Genomic DNA, 13,834 nt, shown 5'->3' with positions numbered 1-13,834 from the left:
TTAAAATTTAAATTATTTGATATTTGACTTTTTGGTCCACAACAGTGTGTAACACTATAAATAGTCATTATTCTTTTTAACAAGCTAATTAAAATTGTAATCGGCTGAAATAAAACATAATTATCATAACTTGTAGGGTACAACCTAAGGTGTAAAGGCACACCTTAAGGAAAATTAAGAGTCAAAGGACACAGCTCAAAAAAAAAAAAAAAAAAGGTGTTCTCACAACTAAGTGCCAATGAGCAGAGAGGACTTGTATGCAGTAATTTCTATAATGTTTTGGACATCACTGCATAATTTTCTGTTACAGCATAATTTTCTACAATGCTCCTTTGAAATGTGTGTTGTGAAAAGCACTTAACAAATAAAAATGACTTAACTCTTATCCCTCTCCATAAGCTAACATACAGTTCCTAGCTGCAACACTTTTCACTTCTTAAGAGTGAAAGGAATGCAGATTCCAAAACTGTTACACAAAAATCAATTCTCAGTTGAGATAAGAAACTTTTATAATCTGCTTAAAGATGCATTCAGTTGTTTGGAGCCAATTTTAAAAGTTTTGCACATTACCGAATGAATTGTGTTTTCGTTAAGTTTGATCTGAATTGTGTACACTCACATGAGATGAAGACTGTACGCAATAGTTTTCTATAAAAAATAAGTTTTATTACACATGGTGCAGGTCACCCACTTCAATGTGTTAAGCCATGTTGAAATCGCATGACACGTGGTGTTTCACTAAACGTCGAATTAGAGAATCCTTGCGCTCATTAGCTGCCGCCTATGTAGATATGCTTGACTATGCTTAGAACAGTGTTGTTTGGTGATGCGAAGAGCAAAACAATGTAAAAAAAAATATTTATCATGCTTTAGAAGCAGAGACAACAGGAGATTCTGTAACTGTACTGCAGGAGAACCAAAAAAAGGTCTGAAGCAAGAAGACGGAAAGACTGGCAAATGCAAAAAACTAGAGTAAACATCGGTAATGGTAAGGCATCTTCATTTGTTTAGTAGCTTGGCACAGCGATTGTTGTGGATTTTGTGTAAACCATGACTTTGGTTGATTGGAAAAAAAATAAGTTAATCAAAAACAGTATTCATGGACATGCTAAATTTGATAATCAAAAACAACTCTAATCTTTCCTTTACCATAACATTCTTTAATCGCTAGATAACTGAGGTTTATTTTACGCTAAGCAGTTCTCTAATAAAGGTAATAACTGTCTTTAGAAATAACGTGAAGCATAGACTGTCTCCAAAGTTTGATACGAGGGACAATAATAATCTGTCCTTAACTGTAGAAGTCTTTTCACTTGAATCCTGACGTTTGTTTTTAGGCAAACTAATTTTATTATAATAGTAATAAATAACTTTATGACTTCAAACTCCAGCATTTTTCAAATGCAAATGATATTCCATAACTGGTGGGGGCAGCAGGGACGATCATGCTTATCCATGTCAAAAGATGGCAGTACAACATCTCACACACACACACGTTGGGTTTTCATGTTTTATGAGGACTCGCCATAGACAATGGTTTTTATAAATGTACAAACTTTATATTCTATCCCCTAACCCTATGCCTAACCCTCACAGAAAACTTTCTGCATTTTTAATTTTCAAAAAACTCATTTAGTATGACTTGAGCTGTTTTCCTCATGGGGACCGACTGATTGTCCCCACAATGTCAAAAATTTCCTTGTGGGGACATTTGTTCCTCACAACATAGGGAATACCTGGACACACACACACACACACACACACGTGTGTTCCCACACATTTTAATTCTAGTCACTATAAAGTTCAAGAGGAGACCCATGAGGCGACACAGGTGGAGATATCAACTAGGAAATGTCGAGGCATACAGGTTCTGCGATACACCAGCAAAGAGCAATTTGTGAATGCTTGGACTTCAGAAAACCCCACTCCAAACAGCCGATCACATCAAAAATTCATGTTAAAATGGTTTTGTTTTTTGACAAACTGTTTAATCAGTCTCAGTTAAAAAGTCAAACAAACTTAAGTTTAAAAAAAGTTCAGCATAGTAGCTCATGACTTGCAGTACTCCATTCCATTTTGTCTGTGGCTTACGCTGCAAAAGCAGAGGTTGACAGTCCCTTTACTACATTCAGCATACAAGTCCACTCAAACCAGTCACAAAAGCACTCACAGTAATAGCGGTCACTGTGAGGAGTATGTGGTTGTATGCACAGCGCTGGTTTGAGTTGCAGTAATGTTGGTCGCAGCAGGAGTATTTGAAGGTTATGTTGTTCCCTCGTATGACAGAACTGTTTGACCTGATGCAGTTACTCTTGGTCATGCAGCCCTTGGTGAACAGAACAGAGGCTCGTCCAAAACGGCCATCAGCAGTGAAGCACAGCTCCTGTGGTGGACACTCAGATAAAACATGCTTACAGGACTTGTTGAAAGCTGTCAGAGGACAGTAGTAACACTGAATGTTTTCACAAAACAGACCAGGTAGAAGACACATAAACAAGAACAAGAACAAAACACCTAGCACTTTGTGAAGACCTGGACTAAAAAACAAGAAACTCATGTTGTTGGATACCACCAAACAGTTCTCAACAAACCTCAGCCCTGAGTTAAATATAACACACATCCACAAACCAGGTGTTAGCTGTTTCTTTAATTGCTAAATTAGTGAAGCTCAATCTCATTCAGAGAGACTTTTGTCTCTACAGAACAAAAACAGGCTTTTCCCAATCAGTGGGCATTTTCAAACCATTGAGATTCCCTGCTTTCATTGGATAGTTTAGAAACGCCTACCCTGGTTTGAAAACGCCCACAGATTGGAAAATACCCATTATTGTTCCACAGAGTATACAAGTATACTTGGAATACTTGCATTCAGAACACATGGGCTGCATCCAAATTCCCATACTTTCATAGTAGGCCTATGTACTAAATTTGATGACAAACTTGACCAAGGTACGTTCTGTAGGTATGCAGGTGTGTAGAAGAAATACATTCTCAGGCTGAGTTTGGAATGGCATACTACTTTATCTATGGACTCTGGTGTTTGAGGTGATAAAAAAGTAGAAATCTTTTTAAAATCTATTTTTAAAAACATGTCAATTTCGTAGAAATGTTATGTTTGTGTCCATGTTGGTTACACAAATTTTTAACAAATATTTACACTGGTGGCCAAAAGTTTGGAATAATGTACAGATTTTGCTGTTTTGGAAGGAAATTGTATTCAACTGATCACAAAGTATAGTCAGGACATTACTGATGTAAAAAACAGCACCATCACTTTTTGAAAATGTCATTTTTGATCAAATCTAGACAGGCCCCATTTCCAGTAGCCATCACTCCATCACCTTATCCTTGAGTAATCATGCAAAATTGCTAATTTGGTACTAGAAAATCACTTGCCATTATATCAAACACTGCTGAAAGCTATTTGGTTCATTACATGAAGCTTATCATTGTCTTTGTGTTTGTTTTTGAGTTGCCACAGTATGCAATAGACTGGCATGTCTTAAGGTCAATATTAGGTCAAAAATGGCAAAAAAGAAACAGCTTTCTCTAGAAACTCATCAGTCAATCACTGTTTTGTGGAATGAAGGCTATACAATGCTTGAAATTGCCAAAAACTGAAGATTCCATACAAAGGTGTACACTACAGTCTTCAAAAACAAAGGACAACTGGCTCTAACAAGGACAGAAAGAGATTTGGAAGGCCCAGATGTACAACTAAATAAGAGGATAAGTACATCAGAGTCTCTAATTTGAGAAATAGACAGCTCACATGTCCTCAGCTGACAGCTTCATTGAATTCTACCCGCTCAACACCAGTTTCATGTAAAACAGTAAAGAGAAGACTCAGGGGTGCAGGCCTTATGGGAAGAATTGCAAAAAAAAAGCCACTTTTGAAACAGAAAAACAAAAAGAAAAGGTTAGAGTGGGCAAAGAAACACAGACATTGGACAACAGATAATTGGAAAAAGTGTTCTGGATCTTAACCCCATTGAGCTTTTGTGGGATTAGCTAGACTTTAAGGTGCATGAGAAGTGCCCGACAAGACAGCCACATCTATGGCAAGTGCTACAGGAAGTGGGGGGTGAAATGTCACCTGAGTATCTGGACAAATTGACAGCTAGAATGTCAAGGATCTGCAAAGCTGTCATTGCTGCACATTTTTTTTAGTGAGAACTCTTTGAAGTAGTTTAAGAAGTTCTGAAATTTTTTTTTCAAATTGTAATAGTAAATGTTCACATTATTAATGTTCTGACTATACATTGTGATCAGCTGAATGCCACTTTGGTGAATAAACGTACCAATTTCTTTCCATAAGAGCAAAATCTGTACATTATTCCAAACTTTTGGCTGCCTGTGTTTATGTGTGTATATATATACACACACATACATATTTTAAATATCATGAATTTTTGAGTCAAGGATGTCAAGAAGTTTTCTCAGAGTTACTCGATATGACCTGAAAATGTGCCGTTTATTAAATTAAATTTAAACTATTGATATTTAATGATTCACATGACAACAAAACAACAGGGTACAGTACATGACCACCTGACTATGGGCAAAAGTTTTTCAAATATTATATTTTAAAACAAAAATAAAGCAATAATAATAAGATTCTATACTACTCATGCCAACATATAATTTTTCAAGAATTTAAGCTTTTAATGAGACTTTAAAAATAGTTTCTTTTTTACTGTCTTAGATGGTGACACAACATGAATATTTTTACTTTAAGCCCCAGAAAGAAATATCAAAATGACTTTGAACTCAGTAATTTATATATATATATATATATATATATATATATATATATATATATATATATATATATATATATATATTTCATTTGATCTGAACAAAAATGAGCATTGTGTCATTTACCTTTTCTGTGTATAGATATGGCTGAAGAGTAATAGTATGCCATTATAAACTTAGCCTCAGACATACCACATACACCATGCTGACATGTGTTTTTTATCCTATGAAGTACTTCCAGCAACCATTAAAGCTTCAAGTAATTGTTCCCCCATTAATTATAATTCTCTCATCATTACTCACCCTCATGCAATCTAAAACTCATATGACTTTCTTTGTTCTGCGGACACAAACAAAGATATTTTATGTAGATATGATGTGAATAAATCCATAAATTTTCTGTATAAATCCAAATTCTCTTCCAGCACCTGTGTGATCAGCACTCGCGCCCCCCAGTGATGTGTGCTCTCCCCACTACTCCCTGTACACAAATGGCTGCACCGGCAAGGACCCCTCTGTCAAGTTCCTGAAGTTTGCAGATGACACTACTGTCATCGGCCTCATCCAGGATGACGATGAGTCTGCATACAGAAGGGAGGTTGAACAGCTGGCTGTCTGGTGCAGTCAAAACAACCTGGAGCTGAACACACTCAAAACAGTGGAGATGATTGTGGACTTCAGGAGAAACACCCCAGCTACCAAATCAGACATCAGAAGACTACAAAGGACAGTTCGGACTGCTGAGCGGATTACTGGTTCTCCCCTTTCCCCCTTCAAGAACTGTACACATCCAGAGTAAGGAAAAGGGCTGGAAAAATCACCCTGGACCCCACTCACCCAGCCCACTACCTTTTTGAACTGTTGCCCTGTTGCCCTCTGCCCGGCACTACAGAGCATCAGAACAGCCAGGCAAAAGAACAGTTTTTCCCTCAGGCCATCCATCTCATGAACAGTTAAAACTGCTCCATTGAGCAATAATTATGTGCAATAACAAGCTTAGTCAATTATATATTTTTAACATATCCTACCTCTTCTGCACATCACATTCTCTTGCACTTTCTGTATATACGAGATTGCATTTTTATATGTGTATATTTTTTGTGTCTTATTGTGTATTTTTACATAAACTTTATATTTTATTGACTTATTTTTCTTCTTTATTCTATTTTTTATTATTTCTGTCTTGTTGTTGTATTGTTTTTGCACTGGAAGTTTCTATCACCAAGTCAAATTCCTTGTATGTGTAAGCATACTTGGCAATAAAACTCATTCTGATTCTCATTCTGATACAATGCAAGTCAATGCCCACCCCAGTAGGAAAGCTCCACAAAAAACGCTTGAGGGGTGACATGTTGTTCTGGGTACACGCGCGAATACGCTGCTGTCAGCGCTCTCAGAGCATTTCACGTTAGTAGCTGCTGGGTTTGGGTCAATTTTTCAAGTGATATGGGCATGGCCGAGCAACGTCTGTGGAAAGCAAGGCAGAGAGAGTGAGTACGGTAGGGATTGACACCTGTGAGAAATTACCTCTAACAGCTGTTTTGTGCTTGCAGTTAGAGTGGAGAGGGATTTAAAAAGGGCAGTCCAGTCCACCGTGGGGGTGAGAGAGAGAGATGCATGAAGCTGTGTGTGTGTGTGTGGCTGAAAAGCAACAAGTTTCTGAGAAAATAAAGAGACTTATGTTGGATTGTTATCCGGCTCCCGCTTCCTTCTTTGGAGAGAGTTAAGACCCTTATCACAGTGATGCCGAAACCCTGGAAGGAGGAAGGATACGCTGAAATTACATCCTCACCGCTGAAAGAAGTCTTCAAATCCCTCGCCAGCATCCACCAAGCACAACACCAGGCCAGGCAGAAAGAGCAGGAGAAGTGTTTCAAGATGCTCCTCCAGGCACAAGCGGAGGACTGGTGGGTGTTGCAGAGCTTGCTGCCCCAGGAGGGGGCTTCAGCCGTAACCCCCGCAGAAGCAGGAATCTATGTGAAGCTCATGAAAATGACACCACAGGATGACCCGAAGATTTTTCTGGAGCTCTTCGATCACACAGACAGAGCCCTGAAGTGGCCGCACTCACAATGGGCGGTCCATCTGTTACACTGCTGTCTGGGGAAGCCCAACTCACGGCACAACCTCCTGGAGTATTCCAATTTGGAGAAAGCCATCCTGCAACAGGTTAGCCGCAGCCCGGAACAGCACTGCCAGCGTTAACGCACTTTTCTCTCTCTCTCTCCCTCTTTCTCCCTTTCCTCACCCTCCCCCTCATCCTTTTCCTGCTCCCCGGAAACTGTGAATCCCTTCCCCAAAACCAGTTCCCCGGTTCCGTGGGCCATTCATCCTGCTGACTTTCCCTAACCCTCTCTGCTCTTCCCCACAGGGTGGTGAATCCGCTCCCGCTGGTGCGGGCGTGAAGTCTGGGCCAGTCTGCTGGAGCTGTGGGGGTCCGGGGCATTTCCAGGACTGATGCCCCACGATGAAGTTGGAGACATTGGTCTGGGTCCCTGACACGCCACATGCCACCACCGATCAAGCAGGAGCATACCGGATACCTGTGAGTATAAAGGGGGTACATATCAAGCCTTGGTGGATTCAGGTTGTAATCAAACCTCCATTAACCAAAGTTTGATTCAATCTGAGGCAGTGGATACAAGCTGGTGGGTGAGGGTTAGGGTTGTTACAGGTCTCTCAGACAAAAGAAGATGCAACACAATTGTTAGTACCGAAGAGCCATCGGGAAATGTTATTCCAGACGGCTCATTGTAATCCGATGGTGGGTCGCTTAGCGTGTGAGAAAACACCGAACCATCTAACGGCCCATTTCTATTGGCCAGGCATTCCCAAGGATGTTCGCAGATGGTGTGCGACATGCCGTGAATGTCAGCTGGTGAATCTGCCGGCCACCCCAAGAGTGCTATTGCGTCCCCTTCCGTTGATCGAGGTCCCCTTTGAAAGAATTGGAATGGACCTCGTCGGGCCATTAGAGCAGACGGCACGTGGGCATCGCTTTGTGTTGGTTCTGGTGGACTACGCAACACGAAATCCGGAAGCAGCCACTCTTCAGAATAATCTCCTGAGTGGGGATTCCGAAAGAAATCCTCACTGATCAAGGCAGAACGTTTATGTCACGTACACTACACGAACTGTATTAATTATTGGGGATTAATAGATTCGGACCAGCATTTATCACCCCCAAATGGACAGCTTGGTTGAGTGATTTAATCAGACACAAAAAAATATGATTCGTAAGTTCGTTTACAAAGACACTCGAAATTGGGACAAGTGGCTTGAGCCCCTTTTATTTGCATTTCAAGAGATCCCGCAAGCCTCCATGGGGTTCTCCCCATTTGAATTATTGTACGGGTGTCAACCACGTGGTGTGCTCAACGTCCTATGGTAAAATTGGGAGGAAGGACCTTCAAACAGCAAAACCATGGAGAGAGGCGGTCCCTGTGACTTTGGCGACATTGGTTCTGGAGAGGGAGGAGCTCGGACTGGAGGTGAACTTAAAAGCCACCGATCGAGTCACTTGCAGAGACCACCTCTAACCTTCACAAGTCAGGTTGCAAGGAGAATTCTCTGATGTGTTCTCACCTCTTCCTGGTTGTACGAATCTCATAGACCACCATATCGAAACGACCCCAGGGGTAGTGGTACGCAGTCATCCCTACCGGTTACCAGAGCACAAAAAAAGTAGTTCGGGAAGAATTAAAGGCCATGCTAGATATAGGGGTAATAGAAGATACCCACAGTGACTGGGCCAGCCCGGTGGTGTTGGTTCCGAAGAGTGATGGCTCGGTCCGATTCTGTGTGGATTATAGAAAAGTCAATGCAGTGTCTAAATTTGATGCATACCCAGGAGATCACATGATGACATGTGAGAAGCAGTCATGTGAATCACGAGCTCTGCACACTAAGCTGTTTTTAAAAAATATATATTTTTATGTTATAATCCAGTGAGATTCGATACACCCTGTACATATTTGTTCTTTGAGGTAAACATGGCAAAGAAGTCAAAATCCTCGGGCTCTGGAGACATTAAAAGACAATTACGTGCTCAAGATGAAACCTCTGGGCCTGCAGACCGGGGACTCGATTTGGGCGGCACGTCGGGAGATGAAATCCAGCGTCAACTGTCCAACATCTCGGTGATGCTGGCGAAGGTTGTTGCTAACATGGAGGATCTCGCTGTAATACGTCGATCGAGTTGGTCACAAGAGTGACAGAAGTTGAGAAACAAATCGATTATCTGGAGTCTTTGGAAAGAGGATTATCTGCTAATTCGCCCACGTCCAAAATAGTCGTGGAAAATTTTTTGGAAAAACTTGAAGATTTGGAAAATAGGAGCCGAAGGAATAATATATGAATTGTTGGAATTCCTGAACATGAAGAAGGCAGAGATATGGTGAAATTCCTGGACGAGCTCTTTCCGAGTCTGCTCGTCATAACAGGCCATAAACTAGAAATCAAGCGAGCTCACAGAGTCCCGGCTTGCAGATCTGCTGAGGGAGACAGGCCCCGATCAATTTCTGAGATCATCCAATAAAGATCTTGTGTTGCGCCAGGCGAGGAGCAAAGTAAAGCTTTCTTGGAAGAATCACAATATTTTCTTGTTCCCGGACTTTGCGAATGCGACGAGAGAAACACGATCGATTCAAGGAATGTAAGAAACTCTTACATCAATGGAAGATCGCTTTTGCACTGATGTTTCCGGCCAGACTGAGAATAGAAAAGAAGGATGGTCGCAGGTATTTACATGTCCAAAGCAAGCACTGTCTTATATTAAAACAATGGGTGAGTAAGCCATTTGGGATTTTTCATGTAGCTCCAGAGTGGATTAACTCGTTGTACTTACTCACTTTTTGTTTCTTTTTGCGCTGGCTTCGTCTAGCGGCTGGAGTTTGTTTTGTGGAATGACTCCCTCAAGAAACTTTTGCATGGACGGATGATCGCTATTTTTCAAAAAATAGCTGGCTGGCTATTATCATAGGTTTGTGCCTTAATATTCGACCGTCATTAGCCCGCTGACTGATCTTACTAAAAAGGGGGACCAGATCCGGTCCAATGGATGAAGCCGTGTCAGCAGGCATTCACACAAGTTAAAGTGGCGGGCCATTGTTACATGCTCCCGATTTCTCCCTGTGCTGTACATAAGTTGCAAGTTCTCGATGAGAGAGACTAAGTACAGCACAATCGAGAAGGAGTGTTTGGCCATCAAGTGGGCAGTCCTCACGCTCCTATCATCCTACTATTGTTGGGACATGCTTTCACCCTCTGTTAGGACCACGCCCCGCTCCAGTGGCTCCATCGCATGAAGGATGCCAATGCGTGGATCACCCTGTAACTATTCGCTCTAGAGCGTAAGATACACAAAAAAAGGAAAGTTGTCTTCCCTACTATGAATGAATGTTTGACTGGAAAAATAACATAGCCATACACAAGCTGTACAAAAAACCCAAGTTGTATTATACCTCTCAAACAAATAGTACAAACAGTGAAAAATAACCGGCACCATACATAAAGTTTGTGTGTGTGTGTGTGTGTGTGTGCGTGCGCATGTAAAGTCTTTCAAAGTCCCAATGTATAATATATATCAGATGAGCTAGATTGGTCTCACCGTATTGACAGTTTATGTCCCGGGAAAGCAAAATCCAACCAGCGCTGCGCTGGAAAGTCCCTCTGTGGTAAGTAATCCAAAACGTATGAAAACTCCTCAAAGAGACAATAAAAGTTCTCTATCATCCAACATCCAAGCGCCAATGAGTAATCCTTGGAGTGATCGATTGTTAATCCCAACCATGAATGCCAAATACCTCCTCCCTTCACGCCACTTTACCGGCTTCTTTTATGTCCCTGTTTACTTCCTCATTCATGGCTTCGTCCATCACATGATTGCACGTAACTGAAGTATCGCGTAAGTAAACACCATAACCATCACCATAGCAGGGCAAACAAACAGAAACAGGGAAAACAGTATAATCATCTTAATCACTAACAGACACATTTATCCGTGGTTTATACATGTGAATCCCATTATGTGGCTTCGCTACAACCCGTTGGTATCTAGCTCTCCAGCCGTTTAAGTTCAAGGTGGTCCACAGGCCGGGGGCGCAGATGGCTGTTGCGGATTTCCTCTCCAGGAATGGGGGGGTGGGGGGAGTAAGTGACAGGCCGGATGGCTTCCCGGCCTGAGTTGGGCGGTATGTGGTGATAGGGGCGTGGCTGAGCGACGTCTGTGGAAACCGAGGCAGAGAGAGTGAGTACGGTAAGGACTGACACCTGTGAGAAATCACCTCTAACAGCTGAGAGGGATTTAAAAGGGCAGTCAAGACCGCCAAGGGGGAGAGAAAGAGAGACGAAGCTGTGTGTGTGTGTGTTGGCTGAAAAGAAACAAGTTTCTGTGAAAGTAAAGAGACTTACGTTGGTTTGTTATCCGGCTCCTACTTCCTCCTTTGGAGAGAGTTAAGAACCTTGTCACAGTAATTTATTTAAACATTATTCCAGATTGTTCTGCACCTAGCAAAGTTTCAGCGCTGGATAAACGGAAATGTTTTTGATCCCTTCTGCTCTAGTGTGCTGAGGGGCCGCCGTGCCTTGAATGTTTACAGTTACAATACTTTTTTGAATGTCGGCTACAATGCTTACTAAAAATAAAGCCTTTTGCAATATGGTGAACAATACACTGCAGCTTTAGAATTTAAGCTCCCGGTGAAAGTACATGAAAAAAGACAGAAATATATTACTATTGTATACAACAAATCCTCAAATAATAATAATAATAATACTGTATCATATTATAATGACAAACTGGAAAACAATAAATAATTGTTGGGTTATAACATTAATAAATAACAACTGAATTCCAAAATGTTACTGGGTGAAGTAGTATTATTTTGCACACCCTGTTAAAAACAAAAGTGTTTTGTAAAAATATATGTAGGTAAATATTGCTTTTTTTTATCACTGTTATGGAAAAACTAGAAAACATGCATTAATTATCTTTAAAAATGTTGGTTCCCATTGACTGCATATTTGCATACCTTCATCAAAATATTTTCATTTGTGATTCGCTGAAGAAAGAAAGTCATACAAGTTTGAGATAGCATAAAAGTAAGTAAATTATAATTTTGGAGAATTATAATTTTTTGGTAACTGTTTCTTCAAAGGCTTTCTTCAAACACAGAACTGTGTTGCAATACCAGCCTCAAACTGATTTAAATGATGGTTATGCTTTTCATCAGCATATTTTTTTTTTTTTTTTTTTTAATTCAATGACATCAACGATAGAAAGTCTTTCTGCAAAAAGTTCACTAAATAAGCCTAATCCATCTCACTTGTTTAAACCTTCAAGTCAAAAAACCTTTATTAAAGGTGCACTCAGTAACTTTTGTCTTTGTGTTATATTGGACTTACACTGACACCTAGCGGCTTGGATGCAGAATCATTTAAAATCAATAGTTTTCACTTTCAGATGCCATTGTAGAAATTTAGTATTTACAGTCAGCCATGATTACTTTAATCAATGAGTGAAAGTGTCAAATAACAGGACGGTTACTGAGATTAAGTGAGTATTATTCAGCTGGTCATGTTATTCTATCATGTGCGGACCCTCTCCATGTAGAATAAAACAGCTTTTATAAGGATACTGATTTGACTGTAGTCGTCATTTTAATGTGAGTGCTCATGATTTCCTACATATATTGCAAAATTACAATTCATGTCTTTAGGAGTTAAACTTTTTTAATGAGGAAAAAATTACTGAGTGCTCCTTTTAACAAGTACAATTTATCAAAGAACCCAACTTGCAGTTCTCCACCATTTTTTTTTTTTTTTTCTCAAATCTGACAGTTCCTTAGCTCCAATGGCTTTATGGGATAGTAAAGTGCCCTCTGGTTGCTTCAGAATCTCAGCCAATGCAGTAGTTCATCTGGGTATTGTTCACCTGTATCATGAATACTGAGGATTTGTTTACATACTGCTTTTTGCATACTGTGCAGCAGAAGAGTATGCATACTCAGATGCAGGGATGGGTTTCCACCATATTTGTAGCATTAACAGGAAAAAGAGTTGATTATTAAACCCAATACATTGTTTTATAAACTGTGGAAAAGGGTTTGGTGAGTTGACAAGAGTCTATCTGGTCAAAAAGCCAGTTGTCTTCAACCTGTTGAAAAGACCAGCATTGTAAATAAATGTTTCAGCAAGGGAGATACAATAGTCAAGTTATTTCATTTCAGACTCAAACATGCTTTATTACGAAGTTCATCAGTTCCCAGACTGAAAAACCAGTCATATGTATAAGAAGTGGGACATTATCTATTGCAGCCCCTTTGGTATTAATACAATTGTCAAGTTATAAATACAAGCCTTCAAAAGCATGTAAAAAAATGTCATGTTACACACAAACAATAAAAGAACTTCTGTCCTGTTCATTTCCCACCATAGTCTAGGTAAGATATTTCTGAGACTTTTATTCATCTGGACAGCAATCTAGAGGACTGGCAGTGGTGATGTTGTCAGCAGGACTGATGGCAACCCCAAGCAGTTTTTTGATGAGGTTGTCTACTGTAGGGGGTGTATTGCAGCGGTCGCAACAGCAGCAGGTGTAGGTGACATTGTAGCTAACACCCATGTACATGAGTGTTTGATGTGAGCCACAGAGGTGCTGTGCCACACAGCCCTGCCCAGAAAGCATGTGGACTCGACCGTAAAACCCCCTGCTGAATGAGCAGCGCTTATTTGGACTGCACTCAGTGGTGATGTTGGGGAATGGATGGTCTCTGGCCTGCAGGGGGCCATAGTTACATAGTAGCCCATCAGTGGACAGAACCACAGTGAGCAGCAGGAACATGCCAACAAGAGGAAACTTAAAGGTTTGTGTTAGTAAGCTAGGCCTGCATGGGAAACACAAACACTGCATTAATCCAAAAATTATACACAAAAACATTGCTGTAATCCAAAAATGATACACACAAAAACAAAGTATAAATGACATTTCGAAAGAATCATAAGAAGGTTTCTTTCAAAACATTTTAACATACTGTATGTCAGTGAAGGTTGAGACATGAGAGATTATAAATGGATG

General features: G+C 40.5%; 1 protein-coding gene across 1 annotated transcript; it reads right to left on the bottom strand.

Moving 5' to 3' along the window:
- Nucleotides 1-13,219: 13,219 nt before the first annotated feature.
- LOC127456150 (protein Bouncer-like) lies at nt 13,220-13,600 on the bottom strand. The gene has a single exon (XM_051724482.1). It carries the CDS (start codon nt 13,598-13,600, stop codon nt 13,220-13,222), a length of 381 nt encoding a protein of 126 aa, XP_051580442.1.
- Between the last annotated feature and the right edge of the window lie 234 nt (nt 13,601-13,834).

This window comes from Myxocyprinus asiaticus, chromosome 18 (assembly GCF_019703515.2).
Source record: "Myxocyprinus asiaticus isolate MX2 ecotype Aquarium Trade chromosome 18, UBuf_Myxa_2, whole genome shotgun sequence".
In the NCBI taxonomy this organism is placed as follows: Eukaryota; Metazoa; Chordata; class Actinopteri; order Cypriniformes; family Catostomidae; genus Myxocyprinus; species Myxocyprinus asiaticus.
Note: the sequence above shows the minus strand (reverse complement) of the source record. Positions and strands in the feature narration are given on the sequence as shown.